The following is a 16,609-nucleotide window of genomic DNA, read 5'->3' on the forward strand; positions in this document are numbered from 1 at the left end:
TCAGTGACTCACATATCTAAAAGCATGTCATCTGTAAGTGATTTACATAGTCTAACATAGATCATAACTGTCTATTCTCAAGGACTTGAAAATATAGTGCAAATTATACATAAAAAGAAGATGCAAACAAAGTAGTTATCTGAATTTGGTAGGGGTGGTAAAGAAAGGCTTCTTAGTGGAGGTAAACTATCATGTTTTTAACACTGAATTTCATGATTTCTTTTCCTTTCTGCTCATTTCCAAATATCTAGAAAGCTAACAGCCAGACTGAGGGGATTACTAAGTAAAGTAGCAGGATCACCAAAATCTTTGATTGATCACCCAAAATCTATGAGCCACAGAAAAACACCATCAAAAAATCCCTAGCCTATGTGTTTCTGTCCATATGCTATCCATTTTTGTCTTTTCAGTTTCCAGAAGACACACCTCCCTTTACCCCTCTACCTCTACTTCTATAATTTTCCATTGTGCTTTAGACTCATCTGTTGTCCTTCTGATACCAAGAATCCTCTCCTTCCCAGCTATTTCCCAAAGGGCTTGGCTCACCTTTCTGCTTCTTCTTCTGTAACTTCCTTCCTTTTAAGCAGTCCTGCAGTGCTGCTAGTGTTGTTCCGAGTCACATTATTATTGCTGGATAAATTTTTCTGAGATTTCATAAAACTGCTGCTTTCATTATCTTCATTGGTGGTTGCCTTGATGATGTTGCTAAAAGGGAAAAAAAGCATCTGTAGTTTTATCACAGGCACCCTTTACACTAAGGAAGCTCACTGTAGCTCACACCTGCTTGCAGGCCAATAACTGTATAAAGAGGCAACAATGGCTGGCTGACTTGCTGAGCTAGCTGAGCTAAGAAGTTAAGAGAATGAGTAAGTCTATTGCAAGACTAGTGGTTGGAAAAAAAACTTAAGTGGTTTTTCATGTTAAACTTTTTTATTATAAACTTAATCATTAATAAAGATTTAAGTATAAAAACAAGAAGAATGTATATGATACTGTGAACTTGTTAGTTTTAAAACATGATCAGAATTGCTCTATTTGTATCCTTTTCTGTATTTTTTTTCTACATTAAATTTTTCTTTTGATCTTGTTTTCTAACTATTATTGCCTATTAACTTATCCCCTTCTCCCACAAAAAACAAAAACAAAATACACCTTGATACCTCAGAGATCTCAAAGATCTCTCCTTCCTATTCTTTGTTTCTAGGTGATTCCCATATCATTAGTTTCACTTCTTATCTCTAATGGTGAAAAGACAATGCCTATTATTAGGGGGTTTTATACTGCCCAAGGTAAATTTCAAGGACAAATTGGTCTCAACCTAATGGAAGTTTCCCCCCATACTTTTTCCATCTGCTAACTACAATTAAAATAGCAGCTGAGATTTATAAGGAAAAAAATTACTGATCATTTTCATCAAAAGTCCTGCTATAGATATTTATTCCTGGCAGCCTTTACTTGCTGTGACTTGAAAATGGACAGCAATGAGTCTTTGTAACTTTAAAAGCCTCTAAAAAGGAACCAGGATAAACATTTCTTTTCAACAATGATTACTTTCATTTAAACCCTTGCAAGTTATAATACAAAACATCAATTTAATCTTTAGGCTGTAGTGAGATAGCTTACACTCCACCTAAAGCTTCTTAAAAGCCCAGGCAGAAAATGGAAGATAGAGATAGTAACTATGGTGTCTATGATGTTGGTCAACCTTTGATGGTTTTTATGCCAGAATTCCCACTGCTGCTATAGGTGGCTGCTACTATGATTGGAAAAGGGAATAATCTTGGAACTGACTTCTCTTTTCTTGGCACATATTTCCTCTCCTACTGTGTTCAAAAGGGAAGTTAGGGAATTTATACTTTTTAAAGCATCTTTTCTGACCCTTCTATCAATCCAATAAAGACCCTCATTTAGATCTTGGCAGGTTACCAGTGTCTAAGAGTATCTCAGGGGCTGCTGATCAATTAATTACACTGAATTGTATCATGAATAAATTCAGTGACCAGACAGGAGAACATTCTCAAATCCTGAATGAGAAAAAAGACAGAAAGGGGGCGCTTAGAGCAACAAGTAGATTTGAGAGGTGGTTTCCTCTTTTGGCAAAGGAATCTGATGGCAAACTACTCTTCTAAAGAGAAAAATTTTATTATTCATTTACAGAAGGGTATGGGAGAAAGGAACAAGGGTGGAATGAGAATATAAAGAAGGTGAGAAAACAGAATGTTGAACATGAAAAGGTGAGAAAACAGAATGTTGAACATGAACAAGACCTCTTTATCCTTATAGAATATCAGTTTTAAGAGAGACCTATGTTTGGACATGCATACATACATGGTAGTTAACTTATACTTTAACATATTTAACATGTATTGGTCAACCTGCCATCTGGGGGGGAGGGGAAGGAGGGGAAAAATTAGAACAAAAGGTTTGGCAATTGTCAATGCTGTAAAATTACCATGCATATATCTGGTAAATAAAAACTATTAAAAAAAAGAGAGAGAGAGAGAGAGAGAGAGACCTATAAAGTCATTTAGCCCAATATATACCTAACAATCCTTTCTACAAAGTACCCTAGAAGTGGTAATTCAGACTTAACTAGAAAACATTCAACAGAAGAAATCTACTAAGATTTCTCCTGAGTTAGCTCATTCTACTTTGGGACAACTCTTAATTGTAGGAAGATTTTTAAAAATCATATCTAAATCTGCCCTTCTGTCCCAGTATTCCTATTCTTTCTGTGTGACCAAATAGAACAAGACTAATCTCTCTTCCCCATACCATTCCTTTAAATATTTGAAGAAAATTATTATGTTTTCCTTAGGTTTCCAGGCTAAATATCTGTAATTCCTTCGAATGATCCTCATAAAACATGGTTTCCAGGGCCTTCACTACTCTGCTTGCCCTTTTCTGGATGCTCTCTTGCTTGTCAATGTCATTCTCAAAATGTGATGCTCGGAACTGAATATAACACTGCAAATGGGGACTAATTAGGACAATACCATAGCCTTCTATGTTCTGGACACTTAATTCAGACTACATTGGTATTAATGGCTCATCTGAACTTGCAATCCACTAAAACCCCTAAATCTTTCTCATATAAACTATTATATAACAATACCATTCTGATATTGTATTTGTGAAGATGATTTCTTATTTAATCCAAGTATGGGACTTTACACATTTACCTCTATTAAATTTCATCTCATTAGCCCTGGGCTACTGTATTTTGCTATTGGCCCAAGTCAAAAGAACAGGCTTTATTCCTATTTTTTATGACTGTCTCTGTCTTCAGCTCTAGACAGAAGTGATTTGGATCTTAGTGGTTCTAACTAGAAACTATTAATTATGAGATTATCTATCTTTATGTCACTCAGTGATTACTTGGTACCATAAAGGCTAACCCTCCCTCAGAGCAGGAACCTCCTAAGAACAAAATTATTTTACTGCTTTCCTCTACTACTTCTGAACTATACTTTCCCTGTGCCTGAGCTGCTGACTCCATATGAGGTTTTCTTTTCTTTTCTTCCTTGGGCACAACTCTCCTTGCTCTTCAGGAAGTGATCAAGGATAAGAAGAAAGCCTACTTGAGGGATGAAGCGGCCTGGTTGGAGCTCTTGGGTGGAGGAACTTTGTCTATGGTGTTGTAGTTGTTATGTACCATGGTGGTAACACAGTTGCCCACAGCTCCCTTGTTGCTCCTAATGAAAAACAGAAAAACACATTACAGCTTGCTGGACCATTGACTCTTCTCCATCAGTCAATGACACAAATGAGGGGTTCTTAACTATTTTTGTGTCATGGACTCTTCTTCTCAGAATGTTTTTAAATACATAAAACAGAGAAAATTATAAGGAAAACCAATTATAATGAAATACAGTTATCAAAATATGGGTATTTTTTAAAAGTTCATGGATACCAGGTTAAGAACCCTGCCACTAAATGTCCACTGTGAGCAAAATTTTATACCAGGCACTGTGAGAATAAAGGAGATTATACAAAAAGAGTTAACTTGTGCCCCTCCAAAATGATATCCTAAAGATCCAGGATCTGAGACCACCTCACAGTAAAGACTGCCTTTTGTTACTGCATTAATTTTACTTTGTAGAAAATAGCATTATAGGGAGATTCTACATACTGCCACCTGCTGATGTATGTATATAGGTGGGTCTTTTGGGTTTTTGAGTTTTTCAGTGAGGGACCCAGGAGATAGTACTTGTAAGCGCCTCAAAAAGGTAGTGTTCAGGAGAAAAGCAAAAATTAGCCACACAGAAAAAAAAAAAGAGAGAGAAGAAAAAGAACTCCCAAATATGGAAGAGGAAATAAAGGAAATTATTAGAAACTATTTTGAATTTTTTGAATACTGATAACGTAAATAAAATGGAACTTAAATAAAATGGATAGATACTTACAAAGTGTGAAATATCCAGACTGACAAAACAAGAAAAAGAAAATTCAAATAACCCAAAATCAAGGGAAAAAAAAATCAGAAAAAAACATAAAGGAATTCCAAAAGAAAAAAATTCAGAAACAAGTTGATTTACAAATAAATTCTATCAAGCATTCAGAGAACATTTAATTTCAATATTACATAAGTTGTTTGCAGAAATAGGAAAAAAAAGATAAATATGGTTCTGAAAACTAAAACAGGAAAATTAGAGAAAGAAATCTATAGATTAGAAGATCTTAACCTGGAATTTGTGGACTTTAAAATGACAACCCTATTTCAATATAATTGGTTTCTTTTGTAATCCTATATATTTTATTTTATACATTTAAAAACATTGGGAATGGTTCCATAAACTTTCAAGAACCCTTATAACAGACCAATATCAAATGGATATTAATGTAAATTTTTTATAAAATATTGAAAAATAGATTTTAATCACATTAAAAAGATTTTATCTACAACCAGATTGCCCTGATAACCAGGAATGCTCAGTTGGTTCAACATTAGAATAACTATAAGCATAATATACTATAATATCAACAATAATATCACATAATTACATCAACTAATGTAGAAGCAGCTTTGGAAAAAATGTAATTGTTCTAAATGTTAAAACTATTAAAAACCTTAGGATTAGGCTCTTTTTAATATGATAAAAAGTATCTTTCTAAAACAAAGACTAGAGGATTTCTCAACACTAGTAAACAAAACAAGAATTCCTATTAATATTACCATTATTTAATCCCGGTCTAATAGCTATTGCAATAAGGCAAGAAAAAATAAATTGAGCAAATGAGCATGGGCACAGTGAAAAAAAAAAAAAGCTTATTACTCTTTGCTCATATAGAGAACCCTAAAGAGTCAACTAAAAATCTGAAATAACTTCAGCAAACTAGCAAATGTTAAAATAAACCTACAAAAATCAACAAAATCCAGCAAGAAGTGACAGAAAAATAATACTTTTCAAAAAATTGAAAGAAAGCACAAAATATGTAGAAATATAACTATGAAGATAATCAGGAATCATAAAAATACAATAAAAACAGAAAAAAAGATAAAAAATTGAGATATTGTTTATGGTTCAATTATGTCAAACCTAATTAAAATAACATAGTAAATTAACTTACAAATTTGGTGCCACAGTAATCAAATTATCAAGGGCTACTAGAAATAGAAAAAAAAATTAACATTCATTTAGAGGAACAAAAGGACAAGAATTTCAAGGGAAATAATTGAAAAAGAAATTGGAAAGATGACCTAGCAGTACCAGAATGCAAACTATATTGCAAAGGAGTAATCAAAATTATTTGGTATTAGTTTAAAAGCAGAAAAATTGGCCAGTATATAGTATTAACTACACATGATTAAGAAGCAACTTGGCATAGTAAAAAAGTAAAAGACTCATTATTTAACATATAATGCTGGGAAAGGGAGCAGACAGTGAAGAGCAGAAAATGCAGTGAGCTCCCCATAAAACTTCCTCCAGAAAGATCTAGAAACATACCACACTGAATACTCAAGAAGAAAGCCAAGGAAAAGGTCACAATGAGTTGTTTTTAAAACCCAGTTTGGCATAGGAAAATGGGCAGAGAAGTCTGGGGATAGGGTCTGACCACAAACCTATCATGCAGAGAACTCCAGCCCTGGGAAAGGTTATGCACAAGGGTAAGAAGGGTCCTAGCTTCATATCAGAGTACCATAATCTCATGCAAGGTATAGGAAGAATTGCCAACTTGGAGCTTTTTCACTCACTTTCCATTTAGGGTTACAGATTGGGTAGATTGAGAAAGAAGCCTGCACTCACTTCAACAGTGAGGCTCAAACATTGAGCAGAGCAGGTTCCAAATTCTGGCCCAATCCGAAGCTTACAGAGGAATAAACAGGACAATTATCCTAAACTAAAAAGAAGTCTGCATTCTATCATCATGAATCTGTAGCTTCCCTATTGCCAGATGAGGCTAAGGCCACAGAAAATTATTGTGTGGCAATAATTAATAAAGGCAAGCCATTAACTGGGAAGAAAGAATTTTTGCAGCAAATTTCTCTGGTAAAGGTTTGATACCCAAAATATAAAGGAAATTGATTCAAATATACAGAGAAGTTCTCCATCCTCCAAAAATAAGACTAGCAGTTCCCAAAACAAACTATCAATAACCATATGAAAAGAAGATCCAAGTCACTAATAAAAGAAATGCAAATTAAAATAAAAATTAATAATAAAATTGAAAGTCCCTACTTCACACTCATCAGATTAGCAAATATGGCAAAAAAAAAAAAAAAAAAAGGCAATTGTTAGAAAGACTACGGGAGGAGAGGCACACAAATTTACTGCTACAGCAGGGGAGTTGTGAACTGGTCTCATCACTCTGGAAAGTAATATGAAAATATGCCTCTGAGTCACTAAAGTATACTTAACTTTTAATAATACTGGTTGGCCATATACCTCAAAGAAATTTAAAAAACAAGGAAAAGATCCATTTAAACAAAAATATGGAAAGCAGCATTTTTTATTGCAGCAAAGCATTAGAAACAAAGGAGAGACCCATCAGCTGGAGAATGGCTGAACAAATTAGGACATCTGCATAACACAATGTTATTATACCTTGAGAAATGACAAAATCATAAGATTTAAAGAATCCTTAGAATTCTAGGAAAATTTTTATGAAATGATGGAGGGTGAAATGAACAGAGGCAAGAAAACCTTTTGTATAATGTAAAGGAGAACAGCTAAGATATATTTAAGAGCTCTGATCAATGAAAAGATCAATCATAACTCTAGATGCTTCTCACCTGTGCCTGGGAGGTGATGGACTAGAGGTTAAGAATGAGACATACAGGGCAGCTAGGTGGCGCAGTGGATAGAGGAGTAGCCTTGAATTCAGGAAGACCTGAGTTCAGACACTTAACACTTCCTAGCTATGTGACCTTGGGCAAGTCACTTAACCCCAGCCTGGGGGGGGGGGGGGGAAGAATGAGACATACATATAGAAAATGTAATTTTTTTGGTTTTGTTTGAAAACACTTAATTGTTATAAGAGATGGCTTTTATGGAGGGAAAGGGAAGGAAACATAGGTAGTTAGTAATAATAATTTTTAAAACAGAAGAATCAAACTTTTTTTTAAGAGACTTTTTTTTTTGTTTTGTGCTTTTTTTTTTTTTTTTTTTGAGAGAAAATTGGGAGTAAGTTATTTGCTCAGTGTCACATAACTAGTAGTAAATATTTAGTGTCCAAGACCAGATTTTAATTCAGGTTCTCCTGATTCCCAGGTTGGTGCTCTATCCAGTGCACCATCAAGCTGTCCCCAATCAAACATTTCTTACAGTTTCAAACAATTTCTTACAGAATAGAGCAGAAGGAAGTCCAGGAGACACATGTAAACAGGACAGTGTTGGAACTGATATGTAAAATTTAGTAAATACTTAAAAAAACAACTCTGAGATGTATGTAATAGCTTTATGATACCACGTAAAATCCTTTTTTCCCTCTTTGTATAAAAAGTTCATTATCTGTTAATGTTTTTCAAATGCATAATAAAAATGTTTAATTAGTCTTTTCTTGGTATCAGCTAAAGTAATTATAAATATATCAGTATGTTATACTGAAAGCAATAGGAATTTAGTTTTTAAGATCTGCCTAAATTGTCATTAGACAAAACTAAACACAATGAATAATACATTTCACCAGATAAAATACTCTGATTTAATAAATTCATGCCTTTATTTTTGACTACAAAACAATCTTACAACATAGATCTATTTTTCATATACTAAAATGAAATAAATCCAATGAAACTTTTAAGTTACGCTGAAGTTTATTTTAAAATGACAACTGAAACTACATATTTCAATGTAAAACAATTTTATTCAATTTTTTAGCTTGTACAAGTCTGGTATTTCAAAATAAGAAGAATTTGTGAGTGTTGTTAAGAATATCAAGTTATTTCTATTTTATATGTGGCAAAACTCAAACACTCCTCTGTTGTACCTAAAGGATCAAGTGACAGTTAAATACTTACTATATATTTCATATATATATATATACCTACTATCATTTTTTTGAAGATAGAAATAATTTCTTTTTAGTTTTCCTTAATCCTAAGCAACCTCAATATTTCCACATGTCCTGTCATCTTATAGTTTATAGACCTCAACAACTTACCTGAATGTACTCTAGTTTATGTCTTTTTTTAATCTTAAACCATATTTATTTAATATTTTCCCTGTTACATTAAAAAAAAAACAAAAAAAAATTTTGAGTTCTAAGTTCTCTCCCTTATCCCTACACACAATTAAGAAACCACATGTGAAATTGTGCAAAACATTTCTATAAAAATCAAGTTGTGAAAGAAAACATAGATCTCTCACCCTAATGAAAATAAAAACCTTCAAGAAAACTTAAGTTTTAAAAAAAGAAAGAGAAAGAAAAAGTATTTTTCATCATAAGTCCTTTAGAGTAGTCATGAATGACTTTATAACTAAGAGTAGCAAAGACATTTACAAAGTTTTGAATGCTATGGATAAGTTCACTTATCCTAGTTATCCCAGAACACTTCTATTATTTTGTATATAATACATTTAATTTTGCTTGAGTTCATGAAGGACTTTTCCAGATTGTTGGATTATTTTTCCTAAGAGCATCTTGCTCATCATTTCCCATAGAAAAATTAATATTTCATCACAAACACATACCACAGTTACTGAACCATCCCCAATTGATGGGCATCCCATCAATTTCCATTTTTTTTTTTTTTTTTGCTCTGAGAAGAGAACCGTTATGAATTGTTTTTGTTACATATAGGTCATTTTTTTTTTAAATCTCTTTTGGTATTCATGCCTAGTAGTGATATTGTTAGATCAAAGGAGATACATGAATTTATAGCTGGGCACAGATCACATCTTTTGATCATTTATCAACTGGGGCATAACTCTTATTTTTTATAAATTTGACTCAGTTCCCTTCATGTTTGAAAAATGAAGCTTTATCAGAGAAACTTGCTTCAAAAATCTTTTTACAATTACTCTTGCTAACTATATATCCCCTCCCCCCAATTTATTCTCTCTCTCCTTTCACCCTATCCCTCCCTCAAAAGTGTTTTGGTACTGACCACTCCCTCCCCTAACCTATTGTCTCTTTTATCATCTTCTTTCTTCCCCCTCTTCCTATCTAACATATATTTTCCTACAGGGTAAGACAGATTTCTATATTCATAGTGAGTATGTATGTTCTTTTTTGAGCCAATTCTGAGTGTTCTTCTTAAACCACAATGCCAAAAATTAAGAATATACTTTAGATGTAATTTGATTATTGCAAAGTTCATTGAAAATCCTGAGTTCCCATAATTAAAACTGATCCTAGGTCTCTACCAAAAAGATAATTTCACCAAGAATTTAGTAAAGTGGTTCATAGTAACTGGACTAGTTTTATTTCTCAAAGCTTAGTAAATTAAGAAAAATCCCCTATGGATGGAATCCTCTCCCTTCTCACATCAACCTTTTCATTTCCTTCAAGTTCTAGCTAAGATGCCTATTAAGAAGAACCTTGACAAGAATCTTCACAGCAATTACTAAGAGAGAGACCTTTCTGTGATTGTCACTGAACAATCTATTCCCTTTACCATTATAGAGATGAACAATGGAGGCATCTTTGAACTCTTGCAGGATAATCTGGAAAATTTCAGTCAGCTTTTGTATGAGCAGTGACTGGACCACCCATCTTATAAATCTAAACTGGAATGGAATTAGTACCAGGTGCCTAATGGCATTGAAAATCTCTTCTTCATTTGGAACTTCATCATCTAGGGACCTGAGATAAAAGGTTCAATAGCTTCAACACTGATTGATAATCATCTGCTGAGAACACTATGGAAATGGTTCAATCCCTCTCTCTAGGATCATGTCCTTATCACTAATTAATGTGACTTCCTCAGGACTGAATGGTTGAGATGCGTCAAAGGTCTTGCTCCATAAATAGCCTTCAGAGTCTCATAAAAATACTTTGGATTGTTACTATCTGTATAAAATTGAATTTTATCTGTCTTTTTATGGAGTCAGGAATCCTGTGTCTCTTTAAACTTCACTTGTACTTTACTTTTGATGGAATTAAATGCTGTCTTCATAGACATGGATGAACTAAACTGCTGGTACACCTTATGGAGTTCTTGTTTTTCATTTAGCAGCTTTTCAGAAAGGGCCAAGGAATAGTTGATATGGTGTTTGCTACTTGACAATTCTAGGAGAAAGACCAAGAGCAGAACAGAGGTTTGTTCACCATGTGTGTAGATCTGATTGCCTGGAAAAGTTCATCATTATTTGATATCAATTTCACAATAGCATTCTTGTTCAGGTTCTCAATAATGAAGGATGGTCTTGCGCTATGCCAGTCACCAAGGTGCTGTGCTTGTTCCTATGCATTTTAGCATGATGTTTTCAGCCATATTGTCAAATGCCTTCATTGAGGATGAATATGGCACCAAGGTTAACTACCACATAGATGGTAAATTCTTCCACTTGAAAAGGCTACAAAAGCTAAGACTAACATGGCACAAATTAATGCAACCTCTGAAGCTGAGATACAACAAAATAAGGATTGCCTCTCTGATGCTTGTGCTCATTCTGGCCTAACAATTAACACCAAGAAAACATAGGTACTTCATCAAGCAATACCACAGCATCTATGTGTGGAACCATCCATTACAGCAAATGAAGAAGTTTTAAATGCTGTATATAAGTTCACTTACCCTGGCAGTATACTTTCCAGGGATGTCCACATTGATAATGAGATTGAAAATTCACTTCCAGAACTAGCTCAGTATTTGAGAGGCTCCGAAAGAAAATGTGGGAGAGAAGAGGTATTACACTGACTATCAAACTGAAGGGCTACAGAGCTGTAAATAGATGCCTGTGAAATCTGGGCAATATACCAGTATCATGCCAGGAAACTGAATAGCTTCTCTCTCATTTGAATTGTCTTAGTTTGATTCTAAAGATTACCAGAAAGGATAATATATCAGATACTGAAGTCCTTTCTCAAACTAAACTGCCAAGCATTCCAATTCTATTGCATAGAGCACAACTCCATTGGGATGACCACACTGTTCAAATGCCAAATGTTCGCTTGCCAAAAAAGATAATTTTATGAAGAACTCATACAGGACAAGCATTTACAAGGTAGTCAGAAAAAGCAATACAAGGTCACTATCCACATCTTTCTTAATAACTCTGGAATTCATTGTGCAACAAATGTGACACTGGTAGAGAGCCACTTAGCATGATGTGCCATCATCAGAGAAGGTACTGTGCTCTATATACAAAGCAGAATTGAATTAGCTCAAAAGAAACGTGAGATGCACAAATTTGGAGAATCTACTTCAAATGTTCACATAGTCTATTTATGCCCGATCTCTGGCAAAGCATTCCAAGATCATATTGTGTCTGATCAGACACAGCAGGACACACTTTTGGTACTCTTCAAGAATTAAGGACAATCACCACCACACTAAAATACCACCTGTTATAAGAAGTTTTTACTGATTCCCCTTACTTACAGTACCTTCCCTCTGTTACTTCTAACTTTTCCTCTATATAGTTTGTTCATATATGGGTATTTGTATGTTGTTTCCCCCATTTAATGGTAAGCTCCTGGAGAGTTTACTTTTTTTTAAATTTTACATTTTCTTTTCTTTAAATCCTTAATGCTTAGCACAATATCTAGGACAAAGTAGGTACTTAATAATAAATACATAAATAACTTTAGTTATTTGAGAAGCTAAGTCCATGAGTCTGTAAAATCATACTTGTTCCTGTGTAATGTCTATCAAGTTCTACCTTAGATTTGAGTCATAGGGAATGAGAAAGATGTCTTCATTCTCCTACAGGAAAGGCTAACTTAAGATCGATAGAAAATTTTTCTTGAGCCCTATTTAGTACCTATGCTATGCTGTGGCAATACCTACTCCCTGAATACCACACAACACATTCTTGATTAGCTGCTCTCTCTTGGGTGAGAGAAAGCCATCTGATTTCATGGTTTACCCATACCTGTTGTTGGCAGTAAAGTTAGGTGCCAAGGATATCGTGCCTTCTTTTTTCCTCAGACCAACTGAGGACTCAACTGTATTGGTGCTTCGAGCACTGGATGAGATGGTGAACACTCTGGGTTGGTCATCCTGTTATGGAACACAGAGGCAACCTAAGTAAGAAGATAGGATTTAGATCACTAACCTCAACTCTACCTCAATTATTTGTATAATACTTAGGCATATCATTTCTTCTGGTATCGGGTTTCCTATCCACAAAATGGAAAGGGCTATAATTGGCCTTCATGTGGTGGAAAAAGTAGCCAAATAAACTGAAAAGTTCTTTCTAATGAGAAGGACTTGATAAAAATTGTCTGATGTTTATTTACTTTCCCTTTTCTAGAGGTAGAAATGCTTCATAGCAAGTTACAGTCTTCTCTTTCCTTCCCAAATATCAAACCTTCTTAGGGAAGAGGAAAGTAGAACCAGAGGGATCAACAGTTCTATTTTATCTCTGACTCAAACTCCTACAGATCCCCTTACCAGAATATTCCATGTGGTTCTCTTCTCGGGTGAAGTTTTGCACAGACCTGCCAGCTTCTTTCTCCCTCCAGTGCTGCTGTCAAAGGTCAGGAAATCTGTGGGCTGGTCAGTGCTGGGTTCAGAAAAGGAAGAAGGGAAAAAAAATGAACATACTCAGATTTCAGACACAAAATGAAATCTAACAAGCTGAGGTCAAATCATTAGCTAGAAATACAGCCCTATGTACACAAAGCCCAAGGATTTAGTTTCTTAGTTCTTATTTAGAAGCTAGCAAGAAGCCATAATATGATATCTACAGAACAATGATTTGGGGCTTTAATGGTAGTTCTTATTCTTGAATGAGGACTTCAACATCAGACCCAAACTTTGGCATGAACTGGGTAATTTTTTTGGGGGGGGGGAGTGGAGGGAAGTGGGAAGGACATGGAAAATAGCAATAGGCTTGCCCAAAAAGAAAAATAAATAAATAAAAAATTATTGGAGCTATTTTTAAAAATTGCAAAAAGAAAAAAAAAACCCATTAATCTGGCAGAGAATAAACAAGCACAATTTCTTTGAAAGTTACATGTTGGAGAGAGAAAGATGGCAGTCACAGCAAAAGTACTACAATATTCCTCCCACAAAAACAAAACAAAACAAAACTGTACCAACATTCAATTCTAACTGAGATAATTTTAAAAATTAATTAATTAAATCACAGTGAGTTCTTTTTCTAGGCCATGCAGGCATAGAAAGATAATGAGGTATGAAGGTATGAAAGATGCTAGAAATCGGGTCTATCTAGGAACATACTGCATAGAATCTCCCAGCTAAAGGAGGCCTGCCTTCACAAGAAGAAGAGTCCCAGAACCATTCAAAGAAGCTGCCCTTGTTCAGAGAGCAGAAACTAATGTCAACGTGTGTATGTATGTATGTCTATTCCCCTTCTCCTCCAACCCCATTCCCATGCAAGGTTCACAAATCCAATGTGGGATTGAGAAGGGGACCTGTGCCTAGGAATGGTAAAGAAGTTATAGGAGCTATAGGTTTCAAGAACAAGTATAGAAGAAATTAATAGCTAACCAAAGAAGCAGAGAGGTCTTAATTCTAGCTCATAGTCCTGTCTGAAGCCTACAACAGAATAACCAAGGCCAATAATCCTAGACCAAAGGAAAAATGTGAAGGGGCAGGTTAATTCTCCGAGAGCCTCCACAGCTAGGGATCATAACATCTGAAAAAGTTACAGGGCAGCCTTTGCTGACACAGATGTTGTGGAATGGGAATGAGTTAAATTAGAGGCAGGGGAAGAGGAGAAAGGTCAGAGAACAGCAAATGCCTCTCAGTGTCTTTGTAACATCTTCTCACAAGAGGAGATCCTTTCTGCAGGTCTGGGTTGGATCTCCAGCAGCCACTGTCAGGTGGCTCCCGTGTATTCCAACAGCTCCCATGTATTCCCACAGAAAAACTGTAGAAGTTTCCAGCTACTACACAGTGACTGAGTCCAGCAGCAGTCTATAGTTGCTCAGACTGCAATCCAGATCAAGAACTTGGAGAGCTCAGATCAGGAAGGCAGTGATCAGACTACTCTCTGGATCATATCATTATGAGAACACTAAAAGTCTGCATTCACCAGCCTGACCTCTCCCTATAATATAAAAATAACACAATTCTCACCACTTCCAAGAAAGCAGCAACAAGATCCAAGGGGACACAAGCACAGTTCAGAAATTTCTCCCAAGAATGAAGACTGAATCACCACTGCTGCTCCTGTTTCTGCTGCTCAGCTTCTCCTCCTGCTAACATGAAAGCTGCTCTGTACCACTTCTAGTACTACTATTTGGGAAGGCAGGAAACCATATGCTGCAGCCACATCACCTTGTAGAAACTGCCCTGTGACCTGCCCTCCAACACACGTAGCCTCAGCAACACGCATTCCAACTTCAGAGTTCTGCTGGAGAGGAGTTGCCCCCCAGCCCAGGGCAATAGTAGCAGTCCTGGCCTTACTACTGCTCAACCAAGACAACATCCAAATGCAACAATGGCGAGTGCCAAACAGGCGTCAATTGCTGAAGCACTTTTTCTTCTTTGAAATGAATCAAGCATCTAATTCGACAAGTTCTGAAGCAAATAAGTACTGAAATACCACTGTATAGCATTATGGGGGAGGGAATGAAATAAAGGACTTCCAAGCACTTTCAATGAAAAAACTAGAGCTGTGTAAAACTTTGTACCCTATGAACACTATTATCTGGAGTCACAGGAGAAGTCTAATAAGGACAGAGGGCAAAAGCAGGCTTTTGTTATATTTTGATGATTTAAAAAAAAAAAAAGGAGGGAAAAAGATGGGGGAAATAAGAATACAAGAAGGGGGTAGGGGAAGGATAAGGAAAGGAAGGGTGGAGGGAATTATTTCACATAATCAAATTATGAAAGAAGAAAACTATAAATAAAAAAGTGGGGTGGGAGAGCAGGCAACACTTGAATTTCACTTCCACTTTACCTGGACAAAGGAAAAAAACACATACATATACCCACAGTTGGATGCAGAAATACATTTCACTCAATATAAAAATAAGGAAAGAGGGGAAAAAAAGAAACTTGCCTTGAGTTTTTTACCAGACTTGTGCAGGGAGGAGAAACAGATACCAAGATATCAACTGGTATCTCTCTCTCTTCTCCTCTCTCCCTCTCTCTACCACACACCACCCCCATATCTCTATCCTGTGCAAGGTCATAGATCCAATGTGGGACTAAGAAGGAAACCTGTATCCTAGAAGTGGTGATCAAGGGGAAGGGGAGATTGAAGGGCTTAGGTTATATACTGATTGAGGAACAAGTATAGAAGAAAGCAGTAGGATTATATAACCCAAGGAGCAGAGAGGGTCTTCTAGTTCATATCCTAATCTGAGAACTGCAGCAGAATAACTAAGGTAGGAATACCAGACCAAAAGAAAGCCTGCAGTTCTGTCACTCGGCACTTGCAGAGCTTTCCAGCTACCAAATAGTGGCTGAGTCTTACAGTAGTTTACTGAACCTCTAACTAGGGGCAAATCCATGGTGTTCAGTACTAAGCAAAACTCTAATTATTGAGGTAGATCTCCAAGAGGGATTGACAAGATTTTTTTCTTTATTTTCAATGGGGAGGTGAAAGGGGGTGATATAGAAAGAACTCAAGATTCCCAATCATTAAAAAAATAAAATTTAATTTAAAAAATTATATTTTCTGTAATAGACAATGAGGTGATTCAAGGCAATTCCAATAGATTTGTGATGGAAAGTGCCATCCACATCCAGAGAGAGAACTATGGAGACTGAATCTGGATCAAAGCATAGTAGTTTCACCTTTTGTTGTTGCTGTTTTTATTTGTTTGGTTTTTTTCCTCTCATGTTCCCCCCCCCCCCACTTTTGTTCTGATTTTTCTTGAGTAACATGACAAATAATGGAAAAATGTTTAGGAGAATTGTACACGTTTAACCTATAACAGATGGCTTACTATCTTAGGTTCCAGGGCAGAAGGGGGAAGAGAGAGAGAAAATTTTGAAACACAAGGTTTTGTAGAGGTAATTGTTGAAAATATCTTTGCATGTATTTGGAAAATAAAATATTAAAACCAAAAAAAGTTACAT

General features: G+C 35.5%; 1 protein-coding gene across 5 annotated transcripts in view; it reads right to left on the reverse strand.

Annotated features, from left to right (window-relative positions):
• Positions 1-16,609, reverse strand: part of CEP131 (centrosomal protein 131) — a 52,027-nt gene that overhangs the window by 23,696 nt on the left and 11,722 nt on the right. For all 5 annotated transcript variants that reach the window (XM_074260388.1, XM_074260389.1, XM_074260387.1 and 2 more), the window contains exons 4-7: positions 13,004-13,115; positions 12,483-12,610; positions 3,582-3,695; positions 547-705 (exon numbers count right to left, since the gene is read on the reverse strand). In XM_074260388.1, coding sequence (XP_074116489.1) covers positions 547-705; positions 3,582-3,695; positions 12,483-12,610; positions 13,004-13,115 — 513 coding nt within the window. The remainder of the gene's footprint in view (positions 1-546; positions 706-3,581; positions 3,696-12,482; positions 12,611-13,003; positions 13,116-16,609) is intronic.

This window comes from Sminthopsis crassicaudata, chromosome 4 (assembly GCF_048593235.1).
Source record: "Sminthopsis crassicaudata isolate SCR6 chromosome 4, ASM4859323v1, whole genome shotgun sequence".
NCBI lineage: Eukaryota > Metazoa > Chordata > Mammalia > Dasyuromorphia > Dasyuridae > Sminthopsis > Sminthopsis crassicaudata.